Source organism: Trachurus japonicus, chromosome 5 (assembly GCF_045865225.1).
Source record: "Trachurus japonicus isolate A0001 chromosome 5, Traja_1.0".
NCBI lineage: Eukaryota > Metazoa > Chordata > Actinopteri > Carangiformes > Carangidae > Trachurus > Trachurus japonicus.
Window position 1 is genome coordinate 7743388 of NC_140911.1, and position 12827 is coordinate 7756214.

At 42.6% G+C, this 12827-nt stretch overlaps 1 protein-coding gene across 3 annotated transcripts in view; it reads left to right on the top strand.

Annotated features, from left to right (window-relative positions):
• Window positions 1-714: 714 nt before the first annotated feature.
• The window catches only part of LOC146986996 (arf-GAP with coiled-coil, ANK repeat and PH domain-containing protein 3-like), a 68804-nt gene continuing 56691 nt past the window's right edge, over window positions 715-12827 (top strand). For all 3 annotated transcript variants that reach the window (XM_085775917.1, XM_085775918.1, XM_085775920.1), the window contains exon 1: window positions 715-992. In XM_085775917.1, coding sequence (XP_085632043.1) covers window positions 946-992 — 47 coding nt within the window. In that variant the 5' untranslated portion in view covers window positions 715-945. The remainder of the gene's footprint in view (window positions 993-12827) is intronic.

Here is a 12827-nt window from a genome sequence, read left to right on the forward strand (position 1 = left end):
GGGGGAAAGTAGGCTACTAATCTACAGTTTTATTTTATGTAAAGCACTTTGTATTATGTGTTTGATATATGTGTTTGTTGTTTTTATATTGATAACAACTGTTTTTAACTTTGCTCTAAATTCTATTTAGACCATTGCTTGTAGCACTTTGTGATTTTTTGTTAAAAAATGTAAGATTGATGATGATGATGATGATGATGATGATGATGATGAAGCAACCTAGTTGAAAAAAATATTATCATTATCATTAGCCTATTATTTTTATTAGTAGGTAATAGCAGTAGCAGCAGTAGGCTAATGTTATTATTATTAGTAATAGTAGCAGCAGTAGCAGTTGTAGTAGAATATAGTTATTAATATTGTATTATCCAGAAATTCAAATTTGTGTGTAGCTAAGTGTTTGGGAGGTTTGGCAGATGTCTTGTAGACAATATAGCCTACTTAATTTGCTTCATGTAGCCTACTATTTCAGTTCTTAGGTTAAGCTTGCCCATTTCAGTTTGTTTGTGTTTTACCTGGCCTATAGATTTCTGCTTGGAAATAGCCTAATGATCAAGTTGAAATTCTTCCCATGATTCCCTCTGTTCCTCCGGGGCTGTTACGACAGGTTGGAGCAAGTCGGCGCTCTCCGTCTCCGCCTCCCATCTCTCCACGCTGCAGCTACGCCTCTCGCCTGTCTCGTCAGCAGCGGCGGCAGCAGCAGCAGCAGCAGCAGCAGTGTATAGTAGTAATCCGCCTGCCGCGCATTCAAGCTCGCATTTTGTGTCACGGTGCCACCGGAGTAAGGGGCGACAGACAGACTGCTGCTGCTGCGCGTCCAAGGAGGGGGAGAGAGAGAGGCTGCCTTCAAGTCACCACCACCATCCGTAAAGGTTCAAGCGACATCCCGCCGCGGGCAATGACATTATTGGACTGAAGTGGGAAATAACACGAGAAAACGCAAAAATGACGGTGGACTTTGAAGAATGTATAAAAGATTCACCCCGATTCAGGTAAAGAGCTTCTCCTCTCAGCGGTGCGCAAAAATGGCACACCTTCTTTTACGCATGATTTTTTTCCCCTCTTCTCCATTCTGGTCGGTTTCTCTCGTGCAGAATTTCTTGTAGTGGCATCAACAGGGTACATGATAAAAAAAAGACGTGCGTGGTTCATGTCTGAATTCACCCATGTGTGCAGCAGAAGCAGCAGCAGCAGGAGGAGGATTTTCCCTCCGATTTTGCCCCCTTTTTTCCTCCTATTTTCGCTCAAATCTTGAGTCGTGTTGAATGTCATCATTTGGTTGATTACTAAAACAACCAGTTTGGCAGTGACTAATTTATAGGGCGACATGTGTGCGTCGGTGGTTCTTGTGTAATTGTGTGATTTTTTTTCTTTCTTTCTTTTTCTTATTGTGGCTCGTTGCGTTAGCTCTGCTCATCTGAGAGGAGGGACACTCATGGCCTCGCACACTGAGGATCCATTTTGCTTGAGTGTATAAATTTGAATTGATTTTTTTTTTCACTCCTGGTGTCATGCTTCTATTAATTAATAGAGTGCACTCCTTTTATTGAGCTTTTATCACCATGAGAGTGTGTAAGGGGATATTTCCTCCTGAGTGTGTAAGAGTGAGTGTTGCAGCATGTCATACAGGTTGGGTGCAGTCTCACACACAGAGGAGGCCCTGCAGTCACCCGGTGTGTCTCCTCTGTGGTAGCAGACTGGAGAGGAGATGTCCTTGCAGCAGCAGCAGCAGCAGTAGTGGTGGTGGTGGTGGTGGTGATGGAGGTACAGTAGTAGGAGGCAGCAGCAGCAGCAGGGGAGAGAAGAGGGGGATGCTCTCTCTCTCTCTCTCTCTGCAGGGATGGAGCTTGTATCCCGGGCACAGATCCAGCTGTTTGGTCCCTTGCCTGCCCGCTGGAGGGTTGAAGCCACACTCGGTCCACGTGCCATGTCTGGCTGCAGTCCTGTGCAAGGCCGATGGATGGGAAACTATAGCAAACAGCATCCAGGCCAGGGATCCCCTGTTTAATGGTGTCAGTTTTTTTTTTTTTTGATAGGCAGCAGATATGTGGTCAGTGTGTTAACTCACAGAGGGAGCAGAGCATTTGTGGCTTAGATTCTGTTTCTAGACAAAAGGCAAAGGCAAAGGCAAGTTTATTTGTATAGCACATTTCCGCAACAAGACAACTCAAGGTGCTTTACATATTAGCAAAATGAGAACAAAAAAGCAAACATTATTTAAAAACAGACAAGAGAAAGAATTAAAACAGAAGTAAAACAGAAAGGGAGACAGAACAACTAAAACATAGTAAAAAAGATATAATAATGTTACAGTGCAGTTAATGAAAGGCGTCCGCAAACATGAAAGTCTTCAATGTTGATTTAAAGGCACTGAGGGTTCTGGCAGACCTGCAGGTTTCTGGGAGTTTGTTCCAGATAGTGGGTGCATAGAAGCTAAATGCTGCCTCACCTTATTTACCTCTGACTCTAGGTATATAGATAGAAGACCAGTACCAGATGATCTGAGAGGTCTGGACGGCTCATAGTTGAGTAGGAGGTCAGAGATGTATTTTGGCCCTAAACCATTTGATGCTTTGTAAACCCTCAGACAAAGATGTGTTCTTCTGTTTGTCTTCCTCTCTCTCTCCCTCTCACATGCACACAACTTATCCAGCTTGTTGAACGTTGCGTACGTCCACAGACTTTAACAAATAGTCAGTGGTGGTGATACAAGCGAGCTGGCAGACAGTGGCGAACAAGAAAGGGTCTGAGCGAGACAGTCACTCAGAAATGATGGATGTTCTCAGGAGGGAAGGTCACAGGAAGAGAGAGAGAGGGGGGGGGAGAGGCAGCTCACACATTCAGACACTTCCCTTCTTCTGCCCGGTTCACTTTCCCATGATCTTATGAGGATTGTTATTTGGAAAATTCCACCACTGTCAAAAGGAAGCTGATGTTTCCCTGGATCAGGTTTACAGAACTGTTGGGAAAATGTGATTGTGTAATGCAGCGGTGGTGATGAAAGTGATAATTATGATGATGGTGGTGGTGATACGTGCAAAATGCTGCAAGACTCCTCGGTTTCTAGTTTCCATCCAAGCGCATGCACACCAGTGTCTCTTTTCTCTGAGACTTGTCTGACACTTGATTTGTGTGATATGAACCTAAACATGGAGCTTGTTGGACCTTGTTTTTCCATATAAAACTAGCAGGTTTATGATGTTGTAATGTCAAGTTTGCAATCTTGTGACCAGGTATTGTCTCATTTTAGACCAGGTTGACTCTATATTCTTTCGGTTTTATTTCAATCAGTGCACTGTTGTCTAAGATAAGTTAATCAAGATTAACAAATCAATCCTCAAACCGAATGAACCAGATGAGAATTAACTGGATTGTTTCAGCCTGATAACAACAACATGTGAGCCTGAATCAGCCAAACCGCCTTTGAAGAACAGGAAGAACGGGACACCACAGTTTTACCTCAAGATATAATGATACAAAATGCACTTGTACCTGAGGACTAAGGAAGTTCAAGTGATAAAGTCATGCAAACTTAAAGTTATTTAAGGCACAGCTGATGGCAGTGACAGTGAAAACAGATGGAGGATGTTGTACCATCAAGGGTAAACGTCTCGACTGTAAGAGGTTGTGGATCTGTAGATGATGTGAGGCTCCTCTCAAGCTTTTTAACTCAAAATTGGTGAGTTTTTACGTAGATGGAGATTGAATTTGCAAATGGGACCATGTCGGTCGGTCGTCACGTCAAACATTGTGTCACTTCACCAGGTAATTAAAAAAAAACAATCCGAACTTCCCCTCTAACACCGGAGTGAGTCATGTTCCGGTTTCTTCTCCTAATCTGTGTCATTGTGGAGTTAAAGCAATAAGAAGAGAAGGATTCAGTCAGTGGCGTCTTGTCTTCCCACACAAGGTGCTGCTGAAACACACACACACACCCTCTCAACACAGGTCTTAACTTGCTGCTGAACGTGTGTGTTGTGTGCATGATTGAGTAAACATGAAAGAATATTTAATGTATGTCTGAGTATCTCTTAACAACAACGCAGTGTTTTGTTCATTCTCTTCCTCACTTTTTGTGTTTTTACGAAGCTCTTTTGTTTTCTCGTCGCTCTGTCCTTTTTATTCAGCGACTCACCTGCTGCTTTCATTCATTTGCTAACAAAGGCGGAGATGACGCCTGTGCACCTGCCCATAGTTGTTGGAACCAAATGGTTGTAATGTGACACCAGTGAGGCTCAGTGTTTGGCTACACTGCTTTAGTTTTTTTAGCTCATGCATGGAGATTCTCATGCATGTGCTTTTATTTTGAAGGCAGCACAGAAGTTTTCATCAGCATCATTATTTTAAACTAAAGCCACTTTGATGATCACATTAAAGGGATAGTTCAACATTTCAGTCTTTTTGGAGGTAAATTCATGCAAAACAGCTGATGCGTGTTGCCTTCAGGGCCAGTTTTTCAGCAAGCAGTCTCTGCATTTACCTCGAAAACAACCCGACGGGAACGTGTATCAGCGGTTTTGCGTGAATTTACCTCGAAAACAAATCTGCATCGTAACGTTCCATTATTATTTCATAGCGTGGTGAATGTGCAGGTTACAACTTGTCCACCAGAGCGTTTTGGAGTTGTTGGATTGTGTATTTGATGAGTTTGATGAGGGAAACCAAGAAATCCCATGAGCCTCCGTAGCGTAGCTCTGACCAGCTCACGGCTCTGCTCCGCCGTTCTAAAAATAGCTTGCACCGACAAATAAAGGTAACGAACCTCCTCCTAAAACTATAGACATTATGGCAATGGGCCAATTTGCCAAATGTCGAACTATCCCTTTACTGTAATAACTAAGCACAAGCACATTTCTGTGATTTATTTAACTCATGCACTATAAAACATATTTTCTTTATTAAATCACCTTACAGCTACTGATCTGCTCATCATCCCAAGGCGAAGTATTACATTACCCTTATATTTATATTTAGCGTTTTTCATTGACTGCGTTGGGATGATATAAGTATTAATATCTATATGTGGGTGTGAGCGGTTGCCTAGCAACAGCTGCTGTAAGAGAGAGACAAGCGAGCTCAGGGCTGTGAGAAAAGAGGATGGAAAATTTAAGAATGGAAGAAGAGAGTGATGGGTCGCCATCGTTATTTTTAAGAATAAAATGAATTGTTGACGTCTGTAAGAATCTGTTCAACTTGCTGTTTGGAGTCCGTCCATGTTCGTTCTGTTGTGACTAATTTCTCCTCACGGGTATAGTAAAGTACAAGTAGATTGATATGTGGTGTAATGACATGGATCTTTGTGGTGTTGTTGTTGAGGTGACAGCATCCTCTCGCTTTACTGATAATAATCAAACCTACAGTCGATGAATTGTGACATCTGTCAAAACAAGAGCAGATGTTGTTGCCTCTGGAAATCTCAGGTCAATGAGTGTAAAGCAGAGAGTTTAGAGATCTGCAGAACCAGCTGCACCTGTCGGCCTCTCTCCATCGCTTCTCTGTCTACATACAGTATCACACACACACACACATACAGGCTGTGCACACACAGGTCGTGTAGGTGAGTCAAGGGGATTTAGAAAATGAGAGACAGACAGACAGACAGACGGGCGTCCAGGGTTGAGTTACACTACAGAGTAAAGAGTTGTTGTAGTGCGTCACTCCATCTTAATCTTTTCAATGAAAACAACACGGTTGAGTCAGAAGAAAAGAAAACCCAGTGACTGTACAGACTGTAAACAGACAGGAATCAGTCTGTGTAATCAGTCGTGAAAGATTTCCCATAGGATTGTGTTGCACTCGCCACCTTCATACTTGCACTTAAAAGTTGCCAAACCTGCAGGCTGACCCCACCTCGTATTCAAATAACCTCCGCCGGCTTCAGGTAGCGACATGTTGCACAGGAAAACCAGGTGAAGGAAACAACTGTTTGATTTAATACAGGAATAATAAATGTTTAAATCTGAGCAGTCGGGGAAATTCATTTATGTTTTCATCTCTGCAGAGTCTGGTCTCTGTTTTGCTCCCGTCAGGTGCGTACCCTACCTCCTCTGTGGTTGCTATGGGTAACTGCAGGAAGAGGAAGAGGGGGAAAAAAAACCTGATGAGAGGTCACAACCTGTCAGTGTGTCAGTGTGCTGTCTGATAGGAGCAGCTCATATTCTGTGGGAAATGTAAACAAACCGTGTCCGTTCTTATTATTCTACATAAGCTGAACCGTTCACTTTTATAAACAAGGTGTTATTGGCTTCACTGTTCCAGTAGGTTGTGTTGAATTAATATACATTTCTGCCCTATTAGACATAAAATACTAAGAGAGCATCCAGAAAGGGTTAAGACAGTCTCTAATTTATATATAGCAACTGATGAGTAAACCAAATATGGTAAAAGATTTAAAAGAAAGAGGCTTTCACCTCTCTTGTTCCTGGTTTCCTGCATTATTTTAAAAGCATGTCTCCACTTATTGGCAGATTAAAGTGCTTTTTGATGCTCTAGTCTAGATATCTGTCGTCTGGCGCCCTGGTTTCTTTTTTCACTGTCTGGAATTTTTTTTTATTCCCTACTTGCTTGCATCATCATCACCACCTATAATCCCCCCCCCGCCTCCACTCCCTCCTTTTCACACTTTTTTTTTTACACACATCATCACTTTGCTCGGCAGTGATAATGAATTCCTTTTGGTCAGTCGCCTGAGAAATATGTAAATATCCGACAACCACGCTGCCCTTTTCCTTTTTTCGAGTCGGGAAGTAGATCTGCTGTTGCCAGGGGTGATCAGTCATCAGTCGCTTTGACGGGCATGGCAGATACGCAGAGAGAGAGCTGCTCCTATCTGCCCCCCCCCTCCCCTTCCTCCATCCCTCTCCTTCATTACAGAGGGACACGCAGCTGTTTGCAGTGTGTGCCAGCGGGCAGGTGTGTGTGTGTGTGTGTGTGTGTGTGTATCACTCGCAGCGTGAAGCGAGCAGCACGCGGCGACCTTGAGAGAGTGCAGATGATTTCAACAAAATTGCATTAAAGTGCTGTGTAAGAAGATCGCCTGTCGCCACAGACAGACAGACAGACAGAGGGCACAGACATCCAAGTCCTGCCTGTTTTGCTAATGTGACGACGACGTCTGGAAAGAGTCCACATCACGCCGGCTTCATGAAGATACCGAGGTATGAAAAAAAGTGCCATGCACCAGCACAAAAAACACACCCGTCCGTCCCGTCGCCCTTGTCTTGGTCGTCTCGTCGTCTTTAGTTTGTTTTGGATGAAAACCGTCTCCCGGAGCCTCGCCGACCCTCTGAACTTCACCAGAAATAGATCTTCTCTATAACATCAAGTCCTTGGCAGAGCGTTTAGAGAGATTCCAGACCACTCACATTAAGTTGCTCATGTCAAGACACTCATTCCCAACCACTCGTCCTAATGCATCCATGTTACACAGGAGATGTGCTCCTCTGACAGAAGGAAAACTAACCCCTGCCGGCCCGGCCTCTATCCTCTTACCCTCCATATATGGAGCTTCTGCATCCATTTTTAAAGCTTTTATCAGCGCTGCTTTGTCTTAACGCTAAAGATGTCTTTAACAAAATTGCTCTGCTTCAGATTTGTGTCGTTTCTCTGAACCGCTCCGACCTCCATCCTCCGAGCATCACCGTCAGTGTTTTATGGCAAACACAATACGAAACAGCAAATCTCTGGCATTTGGCCCTAATCTTGAGGGATTAGGGCTTTTTTTTTTTTTTTCCTTTTTCAAGGTGTAGGAAGGTCAAATAATTTATTATGCTCCACATATCCTGAACATAGGGAGAATGTGCTGCTTATGACGGTTTATCTTTTGCATCAGCAGAGGTTTACATGCAAATATTGTTTAGTTTTTTTTTAATCTGGAAAATGTAGCACACAGTAAACGGTAAATTGATTTTTCAGCACTATGAATCTCAGGTATTCAGCTGCTTATTGGATTAAAATCCTTGTGGCCATTGATTACTTCCTTTTATATGTATCGGAGGTGTAATACCAAAACTTTTCGACACAGATTGCTTCATATTTATCGGCTAGAAACAGTTGTATAAAGATTAAAGCAGATATCAGTGGCACGGCCGTTCGGCTAATGCTGTGTTCAAGGCAGGCTTTTGAAACCGTAAGTTACAGCTTCAAGTCACAACTACGACTTGGTAGCGTTCCAGGTAACCCGTAGCTCGTGTTTTTACCGTCCTGTTGTCTGTGAAAGTTCCCTATAACGGCCACTCGTAACTTCCGACCCGTGAACTCGTACCAGATCGAACTGGTATGACTTCACAGGAAGGAAAAACACAAAGTACGAGTTTCCTTGAACGCACCATGAGTTAGCAGCCCCCGCCCTTGTCAGGCATCAATTGGTCCTCGTGCTACGTCACCACATTCACGCGCATCCCTTGGCTGCACACACAGCCCTTCATGCCGTTCTCTCCCCTCATTGGATAACACTTGTATCCCACAAGGAAAATTTTCTCCTCGGGTTACAGCAGAGCAGAGTGACGGAGAGACTCGTGTTTAGGCTGAAATACTTCATGTAAGTGATTGCTGACGGAAAATAGGACTATTTAGGACTTATATTAACAAAAACATTCCACTGATATCTGCTTTAATTTCACAGTTTCGGTTTGATGCAGTAGTTTTACTTTCACGTCAGCGCTTCATGTTCTTCTATTATATTGTAAAAAGCAGTGAAAGGCTGGACTGTGCATATAGTGGACAGATCAGTAACAAGTCTTCTTCCTGTGGCCCATGCAAGGAACCAACCGTTTAACCACCAATTGACCTTTTAAACCCTCATAACCCACAAGTGTCACAGAAAGACAATGCAGAGCTTCGGGGCTCATAAAAATATCTGACATCCCCCATCAGCTCACATAAATATTTTAGTTCCTGCTGCGTGTGTGTGTGTGTGTAAGAACTGGCGAACTGCAGGAAACACGTCTTTCATGTTGGAAGCATGAAAAAATTGCCACTGGGATGTTTGTCCCATCAGCAGCATCAGTGTCTCTGTTGCTGTTTTTCTGTGCTGAGCAAAGAAAAGAAAACTCCTCGACGGTTGACCAGGTGAACAAAGACGATGGCCACACCCCTGTTTTTTTTTTCCTGTAGTCATTCAATTGATGTGCGAGTGCGACTGCTTTAGAGCTGATCCGACTGGAAACAGGAAACAGGATCAGGGCCGTTTGCCCGCTCGCAAATCTGTGATTCCTGCAGGCCTCTCTCTCTCTCGCATGAGATGGGATATTTACCAGTAAAACAGGATCTGGATGCTTAATCCAATCGTATCATTCACACAGAAACCCAATTCAGATAATAACATAATAGCAATAATGACACACACGTGAAGAGGAAATTTCCGAGACCTATAATACGTCATTTTGCTGCCTGTCAGTGGTGATTGACTGAATTAGGGCTGCGGCACTGCACATCAGGAGGGTTTAACAGGAAAGTCTGTCTTGTCTTATCAGAGCCCGTTTTCAACAACTGTGCTTTTAATAAATCAAGGCTATTTTTGTCAGGAGCGCAGGTGTTGAAGCTGATTCGCCCAATAAATCAGAACAGAAATAGTCGAGAAACGAATGAACGGAGAAGCTCATCTTGAAGTCTTGAGCCACGCTGTCATGTTATGTTAATATCAGAGGGTAGGGTGCTATTTTCTATATATATTCTATATACTATTTCCTGATCAGCTTGAGGATGATGCATCAAAAATTATGATGCAAATTCTGTTTTCCTATGAGAATAAGAAATAAAAAAAACAAAATATTGGTTTTACTTCATGTTTAAAGGGAACGTCCACATGTTTTCACCAAATCTGTACCAAGGGCAGATGGCTATGAGTGTATTAATGTAGGTTTAGGTTTTTACTGTGTTTCATCTGATTGTCCTTCTCTGGTTCGGCTTCATGCCAACCATGCATACACATGTGCACGTGTGCCGGCTGGCTAGCATGTAGGCTAATCATATTCCTGCGTCAGGCTCACACAGCCGTTTGACGTGATGTTCACGACGAACGAGAGAAATCCGGCGCAGCACGTGGACACTTCCACAGGATCCACACGGCGCAGCAGATTTTCTGCCGCTCTGCTGCACGTGCTGCCGGGGGGACTTAGTGTGTGGGACCCATTTATGAAATAGGATTATCAGTAACCACACACTCTCTGATTAAATCAACTGGATAGCCTACACACCCTATTAAAGCTCGCACACTATTATACCCTGAGACCCTCCATACAATTTCCTGTTCCGTTCGGCAGCGGGAGAACTGAAGCAGGAAGGCGGAAATTGTTTTTTGACACAGTTTTAAGTCAGATTTTTTCAGTTTCAAGGATTTACGAGCCTTCGATCTGTTGCGAAAACTGGATTTCTCATTTTTGTCACTTCAGGTGCCACTCGACACGGCTTTATGGTTTTATCGATAATACCATCTGACCTTCAAACTATAGCCTGAGCTATTTATAGACCCGTCCTGATGGTGGTGATATACTGATGTATGCAACATGGTGCTGGAAATTTAACTTTAAAACAAGGTCAGCATTGTTATTATTATTTTATCACAATTGGAACTGTAGTTTTTGAGATTATCTAACAGACCTGGAGAAGATCTCACATACACACACACCGCAGCTTAACAACATCCATGCAACCAGACAAAACACAAGCAAATTCAGAAAACATCTTCATCAATCTGACAACACATGTGCTGCAAATCCAAACACAACCAAAAACACAAACACACTGCAAACACTCACAGCACGAGCAAATACACAAATGTGCTGCACAAATGCTTTGTAACTGTTTTTGTATGTGTGTTTGCAGCACATATTGTTGTGAAACTGATGGTTTTGCTTGTGTTTTTTTGTCCATTTTCATGTGTTTTTATTCCAGAGTAAGAACTGGGCCACGTTTATTGGATGTATTTAGTTAAAAGATATTCTCCTTGGCCTTGAACGCTGAGTTACTGCTCGTTGCTCAGACTTGTTAACATCCACCACTTACGTAACAACAGAAAGACACACTGTCTAATCGATTCCTTGTGTTTTTTCACACTCATGTTTAAAAGCACAGTTAGTTCACACGCTGCTTCAATATGCAGAGAGATCTGAATCCTCAGAGACCTGCCGTGCCTAGTTACGGTTGCTATAAGCTTTGATTGGACGATCAATTTTTCAGGTGAGGGGTTAAGTAGACATTCAAGTCCCCGTCACAACGGGTTCTGAATTCATTTTTCCAATTACTGTGCACTGATTGATGTCTAGTAGGGTAGACTGAAGGGTAATCGAGAATTTAATTAAAAACTCCTAATTAAAGTTATGACTTCTACAATAAAGACGTTGTGACAATAAAAAGCCAGTATCTTTAATTATGTCAAAGTAGCTCAGTGTGAGAACGGTGGAACGATCTTATATGAAACATTGTAAAAAACACTCAGTTTGAGATCAGCTGTGGTTTGTGGCACGTGAGGACGCTCAGATCAAACTTGATTCCCGTCATGAAGAGAAAGACTGAAAAACACGGCGCAAATGGAGCCCCTCTCACATGTCTCCTGCTGTCTCACAGCTGATTGTTCAGACCTTCTCTTCTCTTTCTTCGCAATCAGTCATTCCCGCCGGGTCCCTGCAGGATTTGGTCGGGAGTTTGTTAAAATCCTGCCAAGGCCTGTTGGAGCTCAAATCAAAACTATTAGGTAAATTGCCTGCATCTCGTTCCGGGGCTGCTTTCTTCTTCCTCTTCTTCTTTTTCTTCTTCTACTTGGCACTACACAGGATTTTCTCAGTAAGAAATGTTTGTCTATCGTGTTTGGCTGTCGTGCCCAGTTCAAACACTTCTTTCTTTTGTCTTCACAGAGCTGCAGATTTCAGTGTTTTTTTGTTTTTTTTACCGATTTCAAAAACCCCATTTGCTGGTTTGGCGTGGTGTGGTGTGGCAGTTACATTTATTTATTTTTTTCTTTTACCGTGTTACTACCACTGGCTGGCAGACAAACAAGCAGACTGACTCATTTTTGGGTTAGGCGTATAGAGGTTAAGCACTCAGTAATGGAAGCCATGTTTGAACTGTGAACCCCAAAGCATGCTGTTGAGAGTTCACTCCCCAGGAAGTCGTTAAATCTCACAGGGGGAAACCAGCAGGACCAGCTGACATGTAGGACGAGGAATGCATCAGTGATGGTGGCCAGAGTTCACTGCAGACTGCCACACATTCAGGCATGCATGGATAAACCCTCTCAGGATAATGTAGTATATATATATATATATATATATATATATATATATATATATATATATATATATATATATATATATATATATATATATGTAGTGTATGTAGCACACATTATAAAACTGTTAAAACATGCAGAGGCATGTTTTTGCACATACACAGTAAACATCAGAAATGCTGTATGCAGCATATGCTACAACACTGTGACGTAACAATTTATACGGTTTGTATTGTGCAGGGTTAAAGGGTCGATCAGCCGACAGTTTCTCACACTGCAAATCAAAAAGGTCCAGCAGGAGAACATGGTCTCTCCAAATCCAAACTGTTTTATACGTCCCAAAAAAAAAAAAAAAAGCAGACCTCTCAACTTCACGGTGGCTTTTTGTTTGTTTTGGATTTTTTCATACACAATTTTGCAATTCTTTATACAGCAAGAGTTGAAAGATCAGTAAATCGTTTCTCATCCTGAAGCATTTCTTGGTCTCTCTTGGAGTAAACCATTTAAAAACTAAACTGTTCAGCTGCAGTCCTCCAGTGTTTACATCCAGTTCAAGTGACTCACATCAAAACTTCTACGAAATGTCTTTTTAGAAAAGCCT